The 23,392-nt window shown below is 34.0% G+C and overlaps 1 protein-coding gene across 1 annotated transcript in view; it reads right to left on the bottom strand.

The window, feature by feature from the left end:
- Nucleotides 1–16,393, bottom strand: part of CDH7 (cadherin 7) — a 108,462-nt gene extending 92,069 nt beyond the window's left edge. Inside the window, exon 1 of the mRNA XM_063076837.1 lies at nucleotides 16,184–16,393. Coding sequence (XP_062932907.1) covers nucleotides 16,184–16,393 — 210 coding nt within the window. The remainder of the gene's footprint in view (nucleotides 1–16,183) is intronic.
- Between the last annotated feature and the right edge of the window lie 6,999 nt (nucleotides 16,394–23,392).

The following is a 23,392-nucleotide window of genomic DNA, read 5'->3' as shown; positions in this document are numbered from 1 at the left end:
ACATAAATAATCACTCATCAAAGACAAATTTTTGCTCCACTTTAACACTTTGTTACTTTTTTGTTTTGTTTTGTTTTTTGTGGCTGGCTGGTACAGGAATCAAACCCTGGCCCTTAGAGAATGTTAGCTCCACACTCTAAGCAACTGAGCTAACCAGCCAGCCCACTTTTGTTACTTTTAAATTTCATTTCTACCTACAAGTAGAAATCAACCAATGAAGTAGTTAGACAGCAAAACAGCTTACCCTATTTAAGACAGTAGCTCTCCATCAAGAGTCAGGCAACTATTAAAATGTGATGGAAGAATGGTAAGGAAAAAAGGGATAGAGGGAAGTGGGAAGGAAGTGGGAAAGATAAAAGTAAAAAGAGTTTGGATTGTATATATTCTCTTTTGTATCCCTTATCTTTCCAATAACATCACTTTTTACAATGTCTAAAATGTTAATTTGTAATTGCAAAATCATTTTTTCTCAATTGAAATAACTCCAAATTCATATCAAAAAGCCACAATCAAGTGTATAAAATGCTTGGGGTAAAAATAGTTATCTTATATACATTGGCACATATTGACATGTAATTTCTTAGTATGGTCAGATTATATGCATGCTATTTAAAACATAAGTTTTAAATGTTGTTAAACTGATTTCTTATCTAAATCAATGTTTCTCCTCAATCATGTTTTATTGTCTACTAACAGTGGTTGACATAATTGAATATATCTGAAATATATAACAAGATGAAAAGTAAAATAGGGCCAATGTAAAAAAAAAGGGCAGTTAGCACCACCTGAATCTTCCTTTCTCAGGATTCAGTGTCAATTCTCTGACAAACTGGCAACAAAGTGGCCATGAGACACAAATAAATGCAAGTTTGGCCAGATGTTCCTTCTAAAGCACTGAAAAAGAGTGGCAATTCTTCGTACTCCAACACCATCCTGGGCAGACATTAATTTGTATTTTATGACTCTGTTGCCTTCAGAGTATTGATGAGGAGCACATGTGGTTCGAGTGAAGATGGAACTATAGCTCATGCAACTGAGTCAGTGTCAGAGATTTGGGGAAGAAAATCCTCTTATTCTCTTCTCTGCCAAAAGGCCATAAGGAAAGTAAGGCAAAGAAGGCAGTTAAAGGTTCAAAATTTAAGGACGAACCCAATCTCAGTTTGGGGCAAGTGCTGACCCTGCCCTTGTGTTTCTCAGGGACTGTGAGCTTTCTTAAGAGTGAAGCGCCAGAGACAGGAAATTAAAAGAGACACTCACTCTGAGATTCATGCAACTTCTGAGAGTGGAAAAAAATGAAAGGTAGTGTGTATCCCTAGGAATAGAAATAAATCAGTTTCCTCTGTGCAGTTTTTCCTGTTTTGTTTTTGTAACTTAATCCATTGTGTTCATATAATTCTGTGTAAATTTAGGATTATGTGATTTTGAATCAGCATGGCACCAGTTCTTGGTAAAAATGATGATAGAAATGGACGTACTTAACATTTTGTTGTAGAACAGCGTAAATACAAATGAAAACTCGACTCTCTGAAAAATACAGATTAAAATCAGAAAGTGGCTGATGATACCTCTGAGTCCAGAATTTGGCTTCTCTAAGCAGATACTGTTACAAAACCAACAAAAGTGACACTTGCAATTACCATATTCTTATGTATACTTTTTAAAAAAAGTTATATACTTGTTATACTTTGGTAAATAATAGTTATACTTAGGTGGCGTGCAGAAGGAGAGCATGAATTCTTACTAGAATTCTCACTAGTAAGAAGTGAGAATGTCAGGAAGTAAGGAAAAGATGTCAGGAAGTGGAAAAGAGCACATTATCCCAAGTTATGTAGTGAACAGTTTGTGATGCCAGGATGTGTATTCTCTCCAACCAATCAACCAGATGCTTATATTTGGATGGGGAAAACATGAATTTATCCATCGGAGTGGGTAAATTTGCTCCAGGGAGGAAGAGTTTTGTTTCTCACCTGTAGGCTAGTCTCACTGAAAAGATCATAAGTCTCCTGTGAGCTTGTGGGTGGGTTTAGCATTCATTTTATCAGGCAATCTTTAGGATTTTTGTGCTCAAATGTGTAGTTTGCCCTAAAAATCATGCAGTTTTCATCTGGATATAGTCAACTGACATCATTTTTGTACATGAAGAAATACTTATCTTAGCATTATCTTGAGCTTTATGATATAGAATTGAATTTCAAGAAGCTCGTCCTCCCCTTGAATCATATGCGCTTTGGATAATGAATTTCAGCATTGTGTATTTCACTTTATTCAATTTATGGAAGAAAAAGGAAAAAAATGACCTCTGGTTTTCATTTTCCCTCTGATTTTTCTTTAATCACATTCTAGAACACTTGCCTACCCAAACTGGTTCCTTTGCAAATGGAAGTTCCTAGAAGCCTGACAATATCTACCTTTATGAACGCTCTATGCCCCTCCTTCTATAGGTTGGTAACACTATTAGAATTGCAAAATATTTGCTTTCTACTTTTTTATCTTTCCAAAGGCATAAAGAAAAAAATGTCTCTTTATCATTAACTTTTTCCCCTCAAGTGTCAGAATTTCACTACTCCAAAAATGTTATTAATTAGTATTAATTCTAAATACTTAAGTCAAATGCTACCATTTGTAGAACTAAAATGAATTAGTCAAACTCAGTTGCTAAATTTGTAGTATAGGTTCAATAAAGCCTGGCAATAGGTTTAAGCCAGATTTCAAACTGAATGAAGTTCTGACCTAACGCATGGTCTTAAGAGAAGAAAAAAAGAAAGAAAGAAAATTAACTGAGAGATTAACAAGCAATCCCATTTATCTAGTTCCATTAAGTATCACTTTTCTTCAGTAAAATACTAATGGTGCCGGAATCTTCTGCCTCCAGGGAAACTCTCAAAGATTTCATTAGCTTTAAAGATTTTTAAAGTATTTGAAAATAGAACAATTCTGTTTGTGTGTGTGTGTGCGTGTGTGTCTGTATCCTGTCCTTTCTTCAAATGTGTGGTTTGAAAAGCTGTCCTATGTAATTTTAAATCTTCTTTGAGCTGAATATATAAACTATTAAAACAGCAGCTAAATCCTAAAAGCATTTTGGTGTATATAAATATATTACTTACCAACAATTACCAAAAAAGAGTGTATGTGTTACAAATTCTGTTCCTTCTCTAATATTTTATAAATATAACTACTATCCACTCTGCTCATCAAAAATGTCCATCAATGGATGATTGGATAAGGAAACTATGGTATATATACACCATGGAATACTACTCTGCCATAAAAAAGAAAGAAATACTCCCATTTGCAACAACATGTATGAACCTGGAGAAACATTTTGAGTGAAATAAGCAAAGCACAGAAGGATAAATACTGCATGTGCTCACTCATATGTGGGAGCTAAGAGAGAAAGAAGGAAGGAAAGAAAGACCACAGTAGTGCATTGGTCTTACAGAGGGAGGGAACATTCTTAGGGCTACAAAGTGGAGTGAGAGGAAAGGCGGAGGGGGAGGGATATTGGGGGATAATTGGGGGGGGGACACAGGGTATAAAAGTAATTTCTGGTAATGGATATGCTGTCAGTATGAATCTGGCCCTCACATCATGGGCACAAGGGGTAACAATTAGCTTTGTATCTCATGAATGTTCATTTTTAAAAAGTTCAAAAAATATCTTTTATTAAGGGGAGGGGGGATAGGGAGTAATTGGGCAAGGGACACAAACAGTAATTACAATTTTTAATGATGAATATGCTAATGATATTGATTTGATCATCACATACTCTACACAAATACTGAAAGTCAACTCTGTGCCCTATAAATATGTGTAATCAAAAATAAGTAAATAAATAACGGGGGGGGGGAATGGAAAAAAGTGGAAAAAGTAGTGTCAGGGCTCCACAGCTGTGTGAAGTATCTACAGTGTTATAGGTTGTTTCACTGCCTGGAGGAGAGAGCGTAAGATTCACCAAAAAAGTTGTTTTAACTTTTAAAACCAAAGGAGAGTGCTGCAAGAGCTGAAGGGAAGGGTCAGCAAAGCAAATATCAACAGTCTGTGCAGGACGTCTTCAGAGTTTGCTATGGGAAAAAAAGATACTGGGCTCCACATTTAATATTTTTCAAATAGATAGATTTTGGCTTTCATAGTTCATTATTCTCACATTGTTTTCCTCCAGAGATGATAATAATAATGTTAATAACAGTAATAACAACCATTTATGCAATTGTGGCTTATGTTAATAGAGGGATAGAATTCATTTCAAATATCAAGCTAAATAAAATTCTGGATTTTTAATTTTTTTTACCTGACATAAATTATTACAGATTATTGAGGTTTAATCATAAATTAGGACATTGAGAACCAAGCCCAGCTAAGTATGAAGACAGTTCTGAAAATCATGTCATATATGAAATACTTGAGATCAAGAATTATTTATTCTTTTCCACCATTCACTTAAAATTGGGGGATGGAAAATTGCTGCCTTCAAATTTCAAAAGCTAAATGTAATTCAACTTTCTAAAAATTAGAATTGTCCTAATAAACTCAATACCCGCTCGTAACACTCACAGTGCCTCATGGTTTGAAGAGCTTCCATGCATTTAATAACCACCCATGGAGTACGTACAGACACTATGCTTATACTGAACACAACCTCTTTCCTCACGAAGCTCAGTAACTTTTAGAAATACACGCTCTCTTTTACATTTTGTTTTATGCTTTCATAATCATTCCCTTTTTTTGTATGTTTACAACAGCCTTGTGAGGTTAGTATTGTTGTTCCTATTCTATAAGTAAATGAAATGAGAAAATAGGTTATTTGTTTGAAATCACATCATTTGGAGGTTGTGAAGCCAGCATACAAAACCCAGATAATACGACTGTGAAATGAAACATGTGTTGCCACAATAATCCCTGCTCCTGCTAAGAATGGACCTGAGACTGCCTGATCATCCATCAGGTATGTTGTACAAAGAGTTCCTAAATTCAGAAGAAGACTAGAGTAAATGAGTTTTCAAGCCCTAAGCAGCTGTAATATTAAAAATACAATAATAAGAAAATATACTATTTTTTTCTTTTTGATGAAAATATTTGATGTTAATATAATATTTAGATTTAATATTAAGGACAAATGTAATTTGATAAAACCATTATATATGATTTATATGTATTCCATGACCATAATTATATAACATACTGTATGGCTTTTGCTAAATTCCAAGAGAACCCATTGCTTGGAAAAACAATAAAAAGAGCAATGACAGGACTGTGGAAGCCTCTGAAGAAGCTTAAACTCCTTCCTCTTTTAAGTTTCTATTTCTCCCATTCGTGCTTTAGCTCTGGGTAAGTAGAAAGCTAAAAATGAAGTGCTGCGAAAAACTAGACTTTATCAGTGTGCCCAGAGATTACGGACAAATCAAACTTAAACATAAATCAGAAGCAATATGACAGTGTGAAGAGAAGAGCACTAAGAAAAAATAAGATATTAAGCGTTTAAATATTGTTTTTGATCATAAACATCCACTGTGCAATCTTAATTGGATCTGAAACAGAATATACTTCTTCTGACCCTAACCCTGAATCCTCACTCACTTGTATATACTTACCACCATAAATTTTACTCACGTTTCCCACAAATGGTCTAATCAATGGGAAAAACAGTCTTGTTTCAGATCATTAAACTCCCCAACTACTCTCCCAAATTCACTGAACACAGCTGTTCTGCCACAGGTAAAAGTCTATTTGTAGTTGTTAGAAGGATCAACAAAAAAGATAGCATCCTTTGTAATAAAGCTTCTCTTTTTAATCTCGATGTCAAGTTTTAAACTATACTTTTCCAAGGAGTGTATGTACTCTACAATGCAGAGTTATTTTTATTTTAGACATGGCTCTGTGTTTCCTTTATAGACTCTATGCATGACTTTAGTTTTCCAAATAATCTCACACTATCTGCTGTGGCAATGTGATAATTCTCATCTATTTCTTTAGCAATCATTTTCAACTGTGGATGGCTTCAATCTTCTTAGGTATAATTAAATTGAACCCCAATCACTAGAGATCACCAATATCTACTTTTCCTAAGTAAGCAAAACATATCAGCTAACCACCTAAATTCAGCTCTGTTATGCTTCAGTTGAGAAAATTATGTAAGCTGTGTCAGGGATATGGAGGATTAGAGATACGGAACTGAGCTTTTCAGATATGTTATGGGAAAGAAAATGCCGATTTTTATCTTGTTTCTTCTTCGTTTCAAAGAACCAAGTGTGGAATGTGTAATCTTTCACTCTGTGCACATATTCTGCTCCAATGTAGACCCCTAAATGACTCACAAGTCAGAAAAATCTAATTTAAGCACGGTTTGACTCATTTCACTAGTGATCATCGAATCTTTCAAACTCACATCTGTTGAACATTATGTATGTGTTGGCCAAATTTTGATTGTGTGTTTTCAGTTAAATACCTTAAAACATGTCAGCATTTTAACTAAGAAGATAAGTAAACACTCTAAGGGAAGCATTCTTATCAGATAATTGTGTGCTGTTTACACACACAACTTGCTGGAATGATGTTAATCATTTTGGTGCTGGTACTTTAATTACCATTCCTGTAACACAGCTTCGTCTTGAGAAATTACTCTTCTGCATTTATCTTACAGAAGACAAGGATTCTAGCATAACTAGAAATGTAGATGGCCTCACCATACTATCTTGTTTCTTTCCCCCCATACTTTCCAACTCTTTCTTTTTTGTTTGTGTGCTGACAAGACAGAAGTTAATTCTCAGTCTCTTGGCCTGTGACCCCATTTTTCCAATACATTTTTAAAACTGCAATGTGAACTTTTATTTACTACCACTAAACTGTAGAATATTATTAACTATCATCAAAAATTACGTGCTATTTATTCATCAGTTTCTTATGAATTAAGATGAATTTAGATACTTGCTATAGATTGAATTGTGACACTCCCACCCCTCAAATTCATATGCTGATGCCCTAACTCCCAATATAACTGAACTTGCAGATAGGGCTTTTAGAAGGTAATTAAGTTAAAAGAGTCATAAAGTTGAGGTCCTAATCCCACAGCATTGGTGGTATCAAAAGAAGTGAAGGAGATCTCTCTCTTCTGCCATGTGAGGATACAAGGAAAAGGTGGCTGTTTGTAAGCTACAAAAAGAGCCCTCATGAGAAACCAATCTTTATAGCACCTTGATCTTGGACTTCCCAGACTCCAGAACTAAAATAAATTTCTGTTTTTTAAGCCATCTAGTCTAATATTTTGTTATAGAAGATTAAACAGACCAATACAATACTGAAACTTTATCTTACCTCAAAATATGATTGGCTGGTTTTATGACAAATTAGTGTTAATCTTAGTTCAAATTGTTCTAAAAATAGAACAATTAAATGAAAATATATGAAGATAGTTATTTGATATAAATATCTAGATATGCTTTCTAGTATTGAGGGGAAAATTTATTGCATTAAACGCTCACTTCAGAAGAATAGAAAGATGGCAAGTGAACAACCTAACACTTCACCTTAAAGAACTAGGAAAACAAGAACAATCCAAACCTAAAGTTAGCAGACGGAAAGAAATCATTAAGATCAGAGCAGAACTGAATGAAATTGAAAACCAAAAAACAATTCAAAAGATCAACGAATCCAAAAGTTGGTTTTTTGAAAAGATAAATAAAATAGACAAACCATTAGCATGGCTAACAAAAAAAAGAAGAGAGAAGACTCAAATAACAAAAATTAGAAATGAGAAAGGCGATATTACAACTGATTCATCTGAAATACAAGGAATCATTCGAGACTACTATAAACAACTATACGCCAACAAATTTGAAAATCTGGAGGAAATGGATAAATTTCTGGACACACACAAGCTCCCAAAACTGAACCGTGAAGACGTAGAAAATTTGAACAGACCAATAACAATAAAGGAGATTGAAGCTGTTATCAGAAGGCTCCCAACAAAGAAAAGCCCAGGACCAGATGGATTCACAGCAGAATTTTACCAAACATTCAAAGAGGAATTGACACCGATTCTTTACAAACTATTCCAAAAGATTGAAACGGACGCAAATCTCCCAAACTCATTCTATGAAGCAAACATCATCCTGATACCAAAACCAGGTAAAGATATAACCGAAAAAAGAAAACTACAGGCCGATATCCTTGATGAATATAGATGCAAAAATCCTCACTAAAATACTAGCAAACAGAATACAGCAACACATACGAAAAATTATTCATCACGATCAAGTGGGATTCATCCCAGGGATGCAAGGTTGGTTCAACATACGCAAATCAATAAATGTGATACACCATATTAATAAACTCAAACACAAGGACCATATGATCATCTCTATAGATGCTGAAAAAGCATTTGATAAAGTTCAGCACTCATTCATGACAAAGACCCTCTATAAGTTAGGTATAGAGGGAAAGTATCTCAACATAATTAAAGCCATATATGCCAAACCCACTGCCAATATCATCCTGAATGGGGAAAAGCTGAAAGCTTTTCCTTTAAGAACAGGAACTAGACAAGGATGCCCACTCTCACCACTCCTATTCAACATAGTGTTGGAAGTACTAGCCACAGCAATCAGAGAAGAGAAGGAAATAAAGGGCATCCAGATTGGAAAAGATGAAGTCAAACTGTCCCTGTTTGCAGATGACATGATCCTATATATCGAACAGCCTAAAACCTCTACAAAAAAACTGTTGGAATTGATAAATGATTTCAGCACAGTAGCAGGATACAAAATCAACACACAAAAATCAGTAGCATTTCTTTTCTCCAATAGTGAACATGCAGAAGGAGAAATCAAGAAAGCCTGCCTATTTACAATAGCCACCAAAAAATAGCTCTTACAATGAAGAGCTGTTTTCTTACCCTATTTACTTTACTTCCAAGTGTATCTATTACCTTATCTCAAATATAAGAGATATTACATCTCTTTCTAACTCACAAAGCTTTCTGAAGATTTAATCAATATTGACTATGAAACAGAAATATTACAGGCTCTAAATCTTTCAACATTAATATTAATTAAATATTCATTGCTTAGAGTTCAACTCTGTGAATATATTAAAATGTAAGACATTAGACTGTATTGTATTGGGCTAATTCTTTTAACTTATAGATATCTAAGCATCTATTTTTTTCCAAGACAAAGTTTTGTTTATAATTATGATGTCTAAGTATTTGGGGCCCAACCCCTTATAATGTAAAATAATTCTTTATATTTTGTAAGCAATAGTGGGGGATGGAACTCATTTTTAACTCTCAATCAGTAGAAAACTTCTTGGAATCCTGGACTATAAAGAATGTTATCGTATCATTCAGAAATACAAAAAACAAAATCAATTTTTCTGAGACATCCTAAATTGATATGTTTTTAAGAAACACTATCAATTACTACATAAAATTATGGACATTACCTAACAGTATTAAAGATTTAAATTTGACCCATTTTTCAGATGAACCCACTCCTCATCCTAGAAATGGACAAAGTACTGTACTGAATTAACCCTTGCATCTCCTTCAAACCAGCAGCAGTATTTATTCCCATCTGTAATGACAGCCTAGATATTTTTTTTTACATGTTTCAAGATTTCAGTGGAGGAAACTAGCCGACACCACCTTAACCAAGCAAAGTCAGCACCACTATGAATGAGTCATACCACATCCTATACCTCCTGCTATGGTGCAGTAAGAAGGGGCAAGCATCACTTCCATAATATTCTTGCCAAAAATACATCTCCTCAAATGTATGCATTAAGAAGAAACACAAGACAGACCCAGATTGCAAGACGGTCTACCAAATTGCTGGTCAAGAATGACAACAAAAAACTAAAGAACTATCCCAAACTGGAAAAGTCTAAGGAGACAGAACAAACAAAAGGTGTAATATCGAATTGGTTCCTACCAGAAAAAGTACTTAATTTAAACAATTAGAAAAAATTTTGATTACAAACTGTTGATCAGTGAACAGTATTATGCCAATGTTATTTTTTTTGTTTGTTTAAATAACTACTGTAGTCCTGTAAGATATTAACATGTGAGAAGGCTAAATTTGGGAATCATACATTGCAACTTATTTGTAAGTCTGAAATTATTTCAAAGTAAAAAAATGTTTTAAAATTTTACCTATAATTCCATTTTACAGATCATAAAATCAATTTGTATTGCTTCAGAGCCTTGCTCAAAATAAGAAAATTACAACTATAACCTAGGGTTTCTACTTACTGATCTTTCTACTAAAGAAAACTTCTCCCAAGGCAGTGTTAGAAGACTCTGTCCTGCTTTCAAAGAAGGTAAATCTCTTTTTAAAATTTGATTTGAAGATTGTATATAAAAAAGACGTAAAATCACAAAGGTATGCCAGGTATCCTCCTGCTAGCATTTGCTCATGGATCCATGAGTCAGTTCCTTTCTGTTACCCACCTCCACAGCTGTAGGTTAGCATTAGAATTTACTGCTTTCCATTGCAATCTGTTTACCTGCGTGGCTTATCAGCCAGACTGTGAATTTTATGAAAGAGTCTCTCTCTCTTCTATCTAGCACAATATCTATCACAGAGTAAGTATTTTATAAGTATTTGAAGAAGAAAGGAGAGAGGGAAGGAGGAAGAAAAAATACAGAGGGCAGGTTTAACAGCATGCAAAAGAGAATTTTTTTGTATACAATGTTAAGCATACTTATACAAAGTAGTGTTTCTCTCCAGTAATCAACCCGAGACATATAATCAATACAAATTATGCAAAATGATTAGGATTAAATGTCTTCCAATATAGTGCTTGCCTAGATATGTTTAAACCAGAAAAGTTTCAGTGACTATCCTGGTGCTTATCTAATTCTGTCATTTATCTTGATGAGTCACAGAGACTGCTGCAGATTCTGTGATTCTGTATCAGTGAGCACTGTACATAGAGCTTGTCAAAACAATTATAGTGCACTTAATACAGAAAGACTTAAATCATCATTTTAGTTTATATCTTATATTTTGCACTTAAAACCTCAAGAGAAATACAATGTAAAAGCACAACTGGTATAGACTACGTTTTACTCTTTATTTTTGCTGCTTCCATCATCAAACAGGAGGCAAGTAGAGTGTGTATAAACACAAACAAACGTTAAAGAAGAAAGCATTTTTAAATGATTTTGATCAAAATAGACAATTAGGAATTAGAGTCCATTCTAGACTGTCTAGTTTGGCTATAATTAGGTATTTGACAAAAAGTCCTTCACCTCTTCCAAAGTTCAGCTGTACACTTTCACTTGATAAAGCCTTTGATTATTACAACCTTCATTTCTAACCCAAGATAACTCTGAAAAGAATTAGTGGTATTAAACTGAATTAATGAGGGGTTTCTGCATTTTTGTGGAATAATCTGTCATATTTTATTTTCAATATGGTGAATAAGAAACAAAACAAAAATTTTGAACTGTTGGTTTTATGTGGAGAAAAATGCATTTAACACCTTATAGTTATACTGGAGTATTATAAGAGCTAAAAATAACTGCCAAAAAGTATTTCTAAAAATCTGAACTTATTTGCTTCCCACTGGGCTGATCCATGTCCAAATTCCTTTTGAAACCACCAGGAGTTCCACACTTCTATCAGCAAGCTAACAAAAAAAAAAGAAGGGCCGTCACAAATTAACTTTGGTTATAAAGACAGTATGAAAATGAGTTTTCTATACATTCCCCCCAAAACCCAAATTGTCTTTGTTTTCTCCTAATATTTGATCTGTCTTCAGGCAATCTACATATTTAGAGGACACTCTTCCTGTTTTTCCACCAAAATCTATAAAATGTAAATTTTACTATAACAGATATGCTCTTCTCTAAGTAATTAATATTTGGGATTCATCTTTTTCTTTTTTCTGTATCTAATAGGAAATTTCCCAGTTAAGAAATCTAATTTTTAACTCAATTTTTTTTAACATAACCTATTTTCAAGATAAAAGTTTATTTTCTGGAACACTGACTGCATCTTTTGATATCAGGAGATAGAGAATATTTGGGTGAAATATACTGCTGAGGTGTAATTACATGCATCAAAAATGTTCACCAACAGTTTCAAGCAGGCTTAGTGAATCCTGCAAACCACAGTTCTATGTATTTGATTTCTATTCTGTTAATAGGTATAAATTTTCCTTGAATGAGTAGGGAAGAAAGCAGAGTAGCAAAAAAAAAAAAAAAAAAAAGCAAGAATGGCGTTAACAGCGAGGGAAGCAGACTGGGGAAGAGGCACGAAGCACACATTTCTGGGAAAGTGATGGCCTAGAGCACAGCAATCGCCTGGCAGCCCATTACGGCTAGGAAAGATGGAAAACACTTAATACCTGGAATGGAGGCTGGGTGGTTTTGTAGACAGATTTTTTTTGTCAGATGGTTAAGGGACTTCAAGTGAGAAATGCCAAGGTAAGAAAAAGACTGGGCTGGAAAAGTATGGAGTGATGCCAGGAGATGGGTGGAAACTGTGACCTCCTATGTGCTGCAAATAAACCAGGTCAGGGGAGGAGGGTTATATAAAGTCAAAGGGAGAAAAGAAAGGACTCTCCGCTTTATTTTCCCCTTGCAAGGATAAGAAAACAGGCATGATGATAATTAAGAAATACAATCAGGGAAAGGTGCACTATTATTCTTTAAAACAGAGCTCCATGAGAGTGATGTGTGAGAACTCCTTCCTCAAGTCTATACACTTGGGGTCAGCAGTTTAACAACTTTCATCACAAGGAAATGGTGGAAAGCTAATAATGAATGCTGCATCATCAGAGTCTAACACAGCACAGAAGTCTGTGCCCTGGTGATTTCTCAATGACGGTTCTAGGAGCATGCCTGGCCCCATTCAACAGACTGTCCTACTTTGGTCTTGGGTTATCGTATGTCAAACAAACCCAGTAAATTAACTAAAACAGTAAGGTGGAAAGCTGTATCGTGGCCTCACTATCTTTGAAGTCTTAACGACAAAATTTTATTTACTGTACAGTCATTTAATTTATCTTGTTTGCCACAAACCATTAGTATGGTCTCCAACTTTGAAGGTCTAAAAAAATGTACAGACATAATTTCTATGGTATTTGAAGTTCCTGTGTTTAAGGATTGAAACTTTTTGCCCATTAAGCATATTTCTGCCACGGTTTTAATCACATATAACAAGGCATACTGGATTTCTAAACACACCCAAAGTAGACCATTTTTAATTAATTAGAATAAATATAAATACTATTTATTACATAAAGTATTGGATGCTTTTATCTGAGGGATCACACATATAACATTTGACGCATAACACAATAGATTATCCATAACTCAGTTAATTTATAATTAAAATGTAAGGAAGTAAAAAATATAATGGCTAGGTTAATTGGATGTAGGTTCAAAATATTTTGATCTCATTTATTCTGTAATGGACTTGAATTATACATATCATTATTCCCATTTTAGAGATGAGGAAACTAAAATTTAATAATATTAGGCAACTTTCTCCAAGTTATACAACTAGTAGGAAGTAGCAGAGAGCAATAAAACCAACATCAATCTGACACACACTGTCCTTATGCATTATGTTATCAAATTAACCCACAAAGTTTATCAAAGTCATCACTTATGTCTTCCAAACTACCTAAATAGCTATATTTTGTCACCATGGCTTTAAGTGTGGCCATCTAACTAACATAGGTTAAAAATATGTCTATAAAAATAGATTAGGTTCTTCCTTTTCTTTTCATCATTATCTCCCTGTCCATTCCTACACATCTCTGTCTACAATTTGTAGTTTTCTCTATCCTATAAACAATTCCAATCATAGATATCACCTGCCTAAACTTAAAAAAATATGTATATTTATATTACATACCCAAGTGATCAAAAATGTACTAAGGTGAAAGTTATTTTTATATCTTTGCTTTTTTAGATCACCAACCTAAAAAGAATTATTTCATCATCTCATGTATAAACACTATAGTACTCAAGTTCTCTGCTACCTTTTCCCAAGGAAACGTAAATTGCTCCTGTAAGGCCTTGCATCTGTGTCTCTTGTCTATAAATCCTCTCTCCACTTCAAATTATTTTACTGCCTTCATAATGTATTTTAGTCACTTAAGAGACATGTTTTTTAACCCATTTCTATCTTGAGAATTTTACTGTGAACGGGTATATTGAGCTCCCAAAATACAGCATACAAGAGAGAAACACCTTCTGTCTTATAAATACTTTCCTGTCATATAAAATCAGTTAAGCAATCTTCTTTGACTAATTGAAAGGTAAGTACAGAATATTTCCTGTTACCTAATCAAGGAACCACACAATTTCTCTTAGAAAAATAGCAACAGCATTATCCAGAAACTTCATACACATTTGGAATTTAAGTACCGTAAGGAGATATTTTCATAATTTAAATTGACTTGCAAAGATTATTTGGGTATAAGCATTTTAAATTATTATGTGAAGATTATAAAATTAAAAATAAGGAAGTTTAAAAAATTTTTAAATTGTATTGATTTTTAAAATGTCAACCTCATCTAAGCAATTCATTTAGAACTGAATTAATAGGAATATTTTTACTGTTTTTAGATAATTTTACATTGTCACAAAAACATAATTTCCCCACAAATACTGACTCTATAAATGAGTGGAATATTGCTGATCTGTTTATTCAAGAAAGCTTGATGAACTTGTTAAATGTCCATTAAAAATGCATGGAATTAACAGCTAGATACTTAGTCAATAACACTGCATTATTATTACTGCCTTCACTTTTATCACAAAGAAACAAATACGTTAAAAGAAAGTGAGAGAGAAATTTAGCACATATACAGTATATATGATGGTGCTATTGATAAAACTGAATGGCTATAAAAATATATATATACAAAAACACTTGCATATTTACATATCCTAGTTTAGAGCAGGAAAATGCTATGGTTGGGCCAAAAACAATCCTAATCCACATTCCTAGAAACCTTTAATTTATTAAAATCCTTTTGTTTACAACACGGTACCGGTCAGTATTTGTAAAATATAAAGGTATTGAGAGGAAATAATAAGTATAATAAAGATTACCTTGTTTTATGCAGATGCCCATCAACAAAAAATATTTTTTCACCCCTATTTAAGGTACATGCAAATGAAAAAATGACCGAGATTCTTCCTCAATCTTTCAAAGTTGAAAAATTGATTTATGGATAAATTCACTAGTTAGCTGTGCTTCATTTTTATCAGGAATACAAGTATAAAACTGGTAGAGTTATAAGTGGAAATACAGAGGTAGAGATTTCTTGCAGATATATCTTACTTAGAAAATCTTCACCAGTACTCAGCAACAAATTCAGAAATTCAGGAAATCTTTACAAATATGAAAATAATTGAACCTTCAAGAGACTGGAAACTGGGAACAAAATATGAGGATAACAGGAGAAAGGCCATGCTTTCTTGAAGTGTTTTTCAGTTCAGGAGGCCCTTGAATCGAAATCTCCTGTCCAAAAATTCAGACAGAAGGAAGCTATGAAAAACATCTCAATTTAGCTACCACTTGGCCATCCAACAAATGCACCATGAACTGCTCATCATTTATCTAATATCACTTCTAATTGACTTCTGTTCATATTCATTTTTAAACAAAAGGAAATTTTAAAAAGCAAACTTAAAAAACAAAAACACTCCAAAGTTCCATCAAACCAAGACTGCTAAGAAAAGTGGGTTTGAATTGCTCATAATTTAGAACCATTAGGCTCAATGATTTCACTGTACAGTTTTTAAACTGCAAGTATCAGGATATATAAGCATAAATGTTCATATGTAATTCATTTACCCAGTGTCCTAAAATAAAGGCAACTAAAAAGTCAACTGGCTGTGAAAACCCACTACCCTTTATTTATCAGTGGATATTATTATTCTAATTTTGGTAATAACAGTTTTACCAGTGTGCTACCATCATGGTAAACTAGGCCCTGTAGAATCTGTTTCTAGGAGTGAAACATCATTCCCTAAGTTATGGCTTCACTGTACTGGATAGTATCTTGATTACTACTTCAGAGTGGCTAACGCCAAAAACTTCATAAACTCTTTCATAGGAATGATGTTCGTGTTTTCAATCTCCAAAGCAAAAATCAACAGTTCACCATCCAACCATAGACACTGACAACATCATTTGCAACTTTGAAAGCCCAGATGCCCTACCTTTCCTACATAGAGGGGGTCTGAACCCATGTATTCCTCCAGCACAAAGAACTGATTCCACACCCAGCTGCGCTTGGTCCGGGACCTCCCTGATTGGAAATAGGGCTTTGATCTGGACTTTGGGAGTTCTGCTTGACTCATCCCAGAAAAACACAGGAAAAGAGCTATTAGCTGCAGAAAATGGCAGAATTCCACTTTGCCCAACTTCATCTTTTTTTTTTTCTTTCTTTTTCCTGTGTAAGAAAAAAACCTTGACAAAAGAAAAGGCACAGTTCCAGTTGGCTTAGTAGCTCTTGCCTCCGGCAGGGTGTCAACTGAGAGTCCAGAGATAATAATTTGTAGAGTGTTGGATTGGAAGAGGTCACCACTGTTGGACAGCCTTCTCCAAAGAATGGTGGAATAGGTACCTGTCAGAACAAAGAGAAGAGCTAGTGTCAGAAACCAAAACACATAAAAACATTTAGCTTCCATTTACTAATTTACTATTAATTTTCTCAAGATATCATTGTTGTATAATCATTAAAATATTAATTATACACTTCTAAACTTACAATAACAATTGCCATATTTGTAAACTACATAATACTGCTGATGCAGAATTATTCTTATTCCATAACACAGCCTTAAAATTTTAAGTTTCTTTTAGGGCATTTTATTTGAGCATATGGTTTATTTTACACAAATATAGCGGCATCATTTTAAAAATCATTTAATGTTAGCCTCTTTTTTTCTCTCTTTTATATTACAGTCAGTTTCATTCATTGGTATTAGAATGTGAAAGCAAAGCAGCTCAAAGCATGGATTTAACCAAATGGGAAGGACATATGCTGGTTTAAATCTCTTCTGTGAAACTGTAAAGAGAAATAAAGAAGTATGAGGTGATTCAAAACCGGTTGATTGATTCTGAGTCACAGAACACCAGCTGTTTTGATGTGCTCTGATTAGATTGTGATCAGCTGAAAAGCTCAGTAGCTTCCATTTTCCACTCTTCAAACTTACTGTCATGTATGCTCTGTAGCATGTTAGGTTATGCTATTGCACTGCAGTTATTTGCTATTCTACAAATATTTATTGAACATCTTGCACCATGACTTGTGCACAGTAGGGCCTTCTTCCAAAAACGTTTATGGAATTGAATTATACAGATCAACAGAAGAGTTAGAAAACTATGTTTATGAGCCCCATTGCTTGGTGGCATACACCCAGGAAGTATTTAGCAGCAGCATGGAAAAAACACCTTTTATTCTAATGTCTATTTATTTCACTTATAGAATTCTGATGCAAGAGATACAAAATCAGTTACAAAACAAATTTTCCAAACACGGAGAGATAAGAATTTATGACAAAATGTTCACCTAAATCTCCATGTTGCACTTGGTTTATGAATTAATTTTACTTTTTATAAATAAATCACCTATAGAATGATTACAGCAAAGAATTATCATTTACTTATTTCTGTTTTTTTGTTTTTTGAGGAGGGGGAAAAATAGTTTTAAGAACATTAATTGAAAGATATTTCCCTATTAAAGCAGAAAATACTCTATTCTTATAAGCTTTATTTTAATCTTTTGATATGTCTCTCCTGTAACAGGAGTGTCTATTACTTAATAGACAAATATTCCTGACAGCCAAATTGCTTAGGAAAAATACTATATAGAGAGGGAAAATGTGAAAGAAAAAAATATATAAGTGTACTAAATAAGTTAAATAGTCCACACAACTGGAAGAAACAGGTTGCATTGAGTTTGAGCTCTATTAAAATGAACAGATACATTTTTAAAATATCCCTATAAAGTGTTGATATTCCAGATGGCATTTTGAATGATCCAGCATTCAGCTAATTCATGTATGCTGAGAAAAACTATAATGGGTAACTATTATTAGAGCATATGAACTCCAGCCTATGTATTGAACACATTCTCCAAAAATTCAGACCTCCTATCCAAGGGTAAAAGATGAATTTACTCCATTTAGACATCACCCTAGAAGGCTATTTGTTCTAGACTTACTATTATAAAGAACAGGCTACTTGGGATCATGCTTGATATTCCAATGAAAGCCCCTCAATTATGTTGAAAGTTCACTGTAAGGAGGTCTGACCCATCTGAAGACAGGCTATCTGGAGTTAAAAGCAAGTAGGTGCTTCACAGAGGTGCATAAAGGATTAGTCCAATGATGAGTCTGTCCTCATAAATAGTGGCCTGTAGTGGGAATGGCTGTGAGCAAGGGAAGGAAGAAGTTCATGTAGCTTCTTCCTTCTTCTACGTGCCAAACCAAGTTCCTCGGGATGGGGAGGAACGATTTAGAGCTGTGATCATAGGACTGAGAGCAGCACGTGATACCTGCAGCCAAAGAACAGTTCCAGTTTCACCAAATTTTCCTTTCTCAAGAGAGAATGAATTTTCTCTTAAAAACAAGGACAAAAATACTTTGGTTCCTAAAGCAATTATTTTTTAAACGCGATAAACTATATGATTTAGGCAACTTTATGGATTAAAAGGACTTGGTAACATTGTTTCAGTGTGAACATGCATCCAACATCTAAAAATCTAAATAGCCAATGAGATTTTGGGATTCAAAATTAGGGGAATTAATATACTTTACATACTGGTAAAGACTGTGGAAGTCTGTATCAGATAAAGATCCAAATTCTGGTCTGTCATGTCTTAACTATGCAATCTTGGGTAAGTTAAATTATAAGAAATTAAGTTCCAGAGATGAATCCTCAAGCCCCTCATCTATAAAACAAAAATTTTAATAACGGCATCTACTTCATAGGATTAAGTGAGCAAATCATGAAATGCTAAGAATGATAAGTTTGTTTGTGAAGTGATATTAATTTTTGTTTCAATATTACCCATAGTAAAATATTTTAGGCAACTCTTACACTAAACGAAAACATTTTTGATAGTTCTACTTGTTGCCAGATAACTATTGGCTCATGAATCAAAGTATCTAAATAGATAAAAACAAAGGCATCAAAATGCATTTTTTTAAAAAAAGAAGGATATAATTCTTTCTTTCCTAAGGGCATGCCCTCTGTAATTTTTTGTAAGTCAAACATTGGTATTAGAATTGGGAAAATTCATTTGCATCTACTCAGGGTGTTCACTAATGAGGAACAAAAGAAACATAATCTGGACTAGAGATAAGATCACTGGACTCTATCCTACAACGTCCATCACTTGTGATATCACCTTGGATCCCTCTGGTAATTTCACTTTCTGCAAAATAAAGGAGCTAAATTAAATTACCATATAAAGCCTGCATTTTTCCCCCTCAGGTCTTACTTTTATACTTTTGACAATTATAAAATTGATTTTGTAAGCTTTTCTAAAGTTATGTAATTTACTCTTCTTGCCTCTCAAGGTTTATTTCTCTTCCATACAACAATATTGTGTACTTATCAAATTAGCTAGAACATATAAAAGAAGGGAGTTAGAGAACATGCCATAGGTGATTTTACAGTCATTGAGATAATATTCAGAAGGAAAGATACCTGACAATTATGTACTATCTCATTTGAAGCAAGAGTTTTAAAAGCAGCTAGCATTAATGCAAACCTTGATGAACAGGAATATCCACCCTATCTTTGATCAACAGAAGTAGATACATAATTATCATTCAGAAAATATTTAGAGAATGTTTGCTTCCATTTATAATCCGTCTCATTTTTCAATATTGAAAATTAACCACATAATAGGTCAATATATAAATTTCTTGGTAATTCTACCATGATTATGAATCACAATCACTTTGAAAACAATTCCATTGTATTCCTCTGCAGTATTTGAAGTATTTACCAGGCTCTTGAGCCAAATTTTCTTTACCCTGCTCCAAGGTCTACAAGAGTGCACAAGGATACTTTAACTGGCTCTGTGTACATTACTAGAGGATGAAGTTCTCTTTTACGAGGCAGATAAATGTCTCTGTCATACCCTTTGCTGAGTGCTCTTGGAAAACAAGAAAATTGTGTCTGAACAATTGTGATCTGAAGTGAGGATGTTTCAAAATGGGTTCATCAACATTTTTGGTAGTAACCAACTCCGCCAGGAATAAACACCCGATATATCAGGGGAAAGTTATTTGGTCAAAGGGAAGATGTCCCTTTTCTTCATTAGTCTTCCCCAAATCCTTGCCTTCCTTTTAAGTCAAATCTGATTATCAAGGTAAAAGCCATTATAGCAGTTCAACCCCACTCATGTTGTCCTGAGTCGGGTCATCATGAAAGAAAAGCAGGGTCCTGAAGAGCTATGAAAAAACCTCTATTCTCTGTGGTTGTGAAACGTAAGTAACCAATATTTGAAATTTCCTCATATATTGTAGAGCCTCTCCAAATAGGTTTCTTATCATTTCACAAATGTCAACATGTATAAAAGTACCATAGTAACATTCTTCATATGTAAATGAACTTAAGCACAGGACCCCACAATGGTTGATTTTTCACAATGGGTTAAATATTGCCTCACAAATCTGAGTCCCAAAGCAATAACCCCGCATCCCTTCTTACACTTCCACGTCGTTTATCTTCTACCCTTTTCTGCCTCCTCTCCTGAGTTTCACACACAGAGTTAACAACAGGAGCCCCATAAGAAACAAGCAGAGACCTCTGTGCCCATGCTGTGCAGTGCCATGTCCTGTCTTCATGGGGAAGCTTGGAGAGTGACCCTCTGGAGGTTTGGACAGCTGAACTCTTCACTATTACTAGCCCAGAAAAAAACGCAGAGAAATAGATGTGTTGGTATAAAGTTAAAGTAACTTCTCTAGATCTGTGACAATGTCTGGCCAGTTACAAATGTGGAGCATTATCATTCTAAGGAGGAAAGTAAGGGGAATACATTACATCCAAGCAGAAAACTGAATAGGGGTCAACCACAGATGTTTTAAAGAGTAGTGGGGAAGCCTACGGGACTAATGAATAATCTGAAATAGAAAAAAATATATATCAGAAGAAGATTTCAAATGTGTTTGTTTGCTCTGCTGTTTTATGGCTAAGTTGTATTTTTAAAACTTTACCTTTTTTAGCTTTTTTTTCACAATCTGAAAATACTTGAAAATCATCACAAGTAGTACTGTGATCGGCACAACATACCTTAATCAATCAGAATACAAAAAGGAAACAAACAAAAATTCAAATGATTTGAAGCAAAAAAGAAAAGGGTGAGAATCCATCAAGTGAAATTTACCAAGCCAACATCATTTATTTGACCTGAAATCACCTTATTATGCTACCATTTTGTTCCAATTATTTTGTTCAACTAAGAGGCAAGGTATTATTTACAAGTAGGCTGTTTATCATTCACTTAATCTTAATAGCTAATATTATTTTACTAAAATGAATTGATTATTATAAAATTTTATTGGATTTTCTACACCACTTAGCATCTCTAGGAAGCCACTTTTAAAAATCAGATCAAATGACTGTCATGCTCTTAATCAAATGTTTTGTTCATACTTAAAAACAGTGACTAAAAGTCATACATAAAATGTTTTTTATGCATCAGCATACCAATTATTAATCAGAAGAAGTACAAATCATCCACAACCTGTTCCATATAAATTAACGTCATCATGCTAAAAACATGACAAGTAATATAAAATATATCATATTCAGCCACTACACATTAACATATAACCACAAGAGTAGTTATAAAACATGCTTAATTGCCAATTAATTTATATATGCTAGACTACTTTGTCAAAGGCACACACAGTGCTACTTGCTTTCTAGAGATAATCTGCACTATAATATATAACTATCAATTATATTTAAAGGAAAGATATGAGGGTACGTCAAAGAGTTTGTGGAAAAATGAATTGAATGATAATATAAATATTTCCATGAACTTTTTGAAGGATCCTCGTATTAGTATTTTAGGTTTTGTGGCAATTAAAGTTAAATTGGAATGTGGTGGGGGGTTTTTTGTTGTTTTTTGGTTTTGCAGTCCAATATAAATAACCAATGGCTTATCACAATTAAAGATCTTACACGACCAAATTTTCTCTAGATTTTAGGCAAAGAGCAGCTGCTCATGCTGTCTGCTATCTGGAGTCTGCATCAGATGCAGGCCTGTCCCTTTCTGAATATTCCCTGGATATTTAACAGATTTACTTAAATTCAACAGAGACCTCTTCCTGATTTACCCAATGTCTTCTTTAAAGACCTTCATTTGCCCTTGCGTCCCAGGACAGCAGCCACCTGTTACCACCAAAGTCCTTTCTGTGATATATCTCTGTCGACAAAGATAATATGCTTTGCATAAAGGATGGTACTTATTCATTGTTGCTTTTACTTATTTTTATAGCAGAATCACACTACACATTTTTGAGAATGCCAAAGGCGAAAAAGACATATTCTAATCCCCGCCCATTCATGACTGAGCAGATGTCAGAATCCAAAACTGGAGAGGAAGTAGTCCAGGACAGGAGTATTGTAAGAGCTGTAGCTACACTTATTTCCACCCACCACATTACAAGCAAACTTTAAAAGGACAATGTCTATGAGATAGATAAACAGAATGTTACTTCAGTACTGAGGAATGTAATAGCTTGGTTCTCATAAGAGGTCATGCTAGAGCAAAACCATAAAGAAATCCCCAAACTCTGCTGCTCCTTGTATTTGAATATTCCTGAAATGGTAGACCTACAGATGATTAACGTATTGGAACTCGAACAGATATTGGAAAATCCTAAGCTAGTTCCTTCTTTCTTTAGTAAGAACAAAATTGAAATCTACATAATTCTAGTGAAATGTCCAAGGTCACACAGCTAGTTATTGATGCAATTGGGCATGATTGGATGCAATGGGTATTTTGAAATGTTTGTTAAAAATTGCTTACTCTGGTAATGAATCTCTTTTTAATATCTGATCTTTGAAAATTATTATCTTTCTCCAAAGCCAAGAAAAATAGATTTGATCATACTAAAATTTGTATATGACAATAAGTTAATTCTCAAAGTAGGAGATCATCATGATTACTCTTCAGGATGTCAGGGAGTGCAGACTAAGAAGAAAGGGTAGAGGAATCTATTGTCTAGGATTGTACATTTCTATGTCACAAAAAAATGGAGAGTGAGCAGTAGTCCAATATAAAATAACTTTCTCCCTTCTAAACAACCCTGGCAACCAAAAAATAACTTCTGCTACATTATGACACTAAGTAGTTAACTGTTTTCATTGAAATTTAAACAATAACGGACTGAATGCTT

The sequence above is a fragment of the Cynocephalus volans genome, chromosome 13 (assembly GCF_027409185.1).
Source record: "Cynocephalus volans isolate mCynVol1 chromosome 13, mCynVol1.pri, whole genome shotgun sequence".
Taxonomy (NCBI): domain Eukaryota; kingdom Metazoa; phylum Chordata; class Mammalia; order Dermoptera; family Cynocephalidae; genus Cynocephalus; species Cynocephalus volans.
The sequence above is the reverse complement of the archived record's forward strand: the minus strand, read 5'-3'. Positions and strand labels throughout refer to the sequence as shown.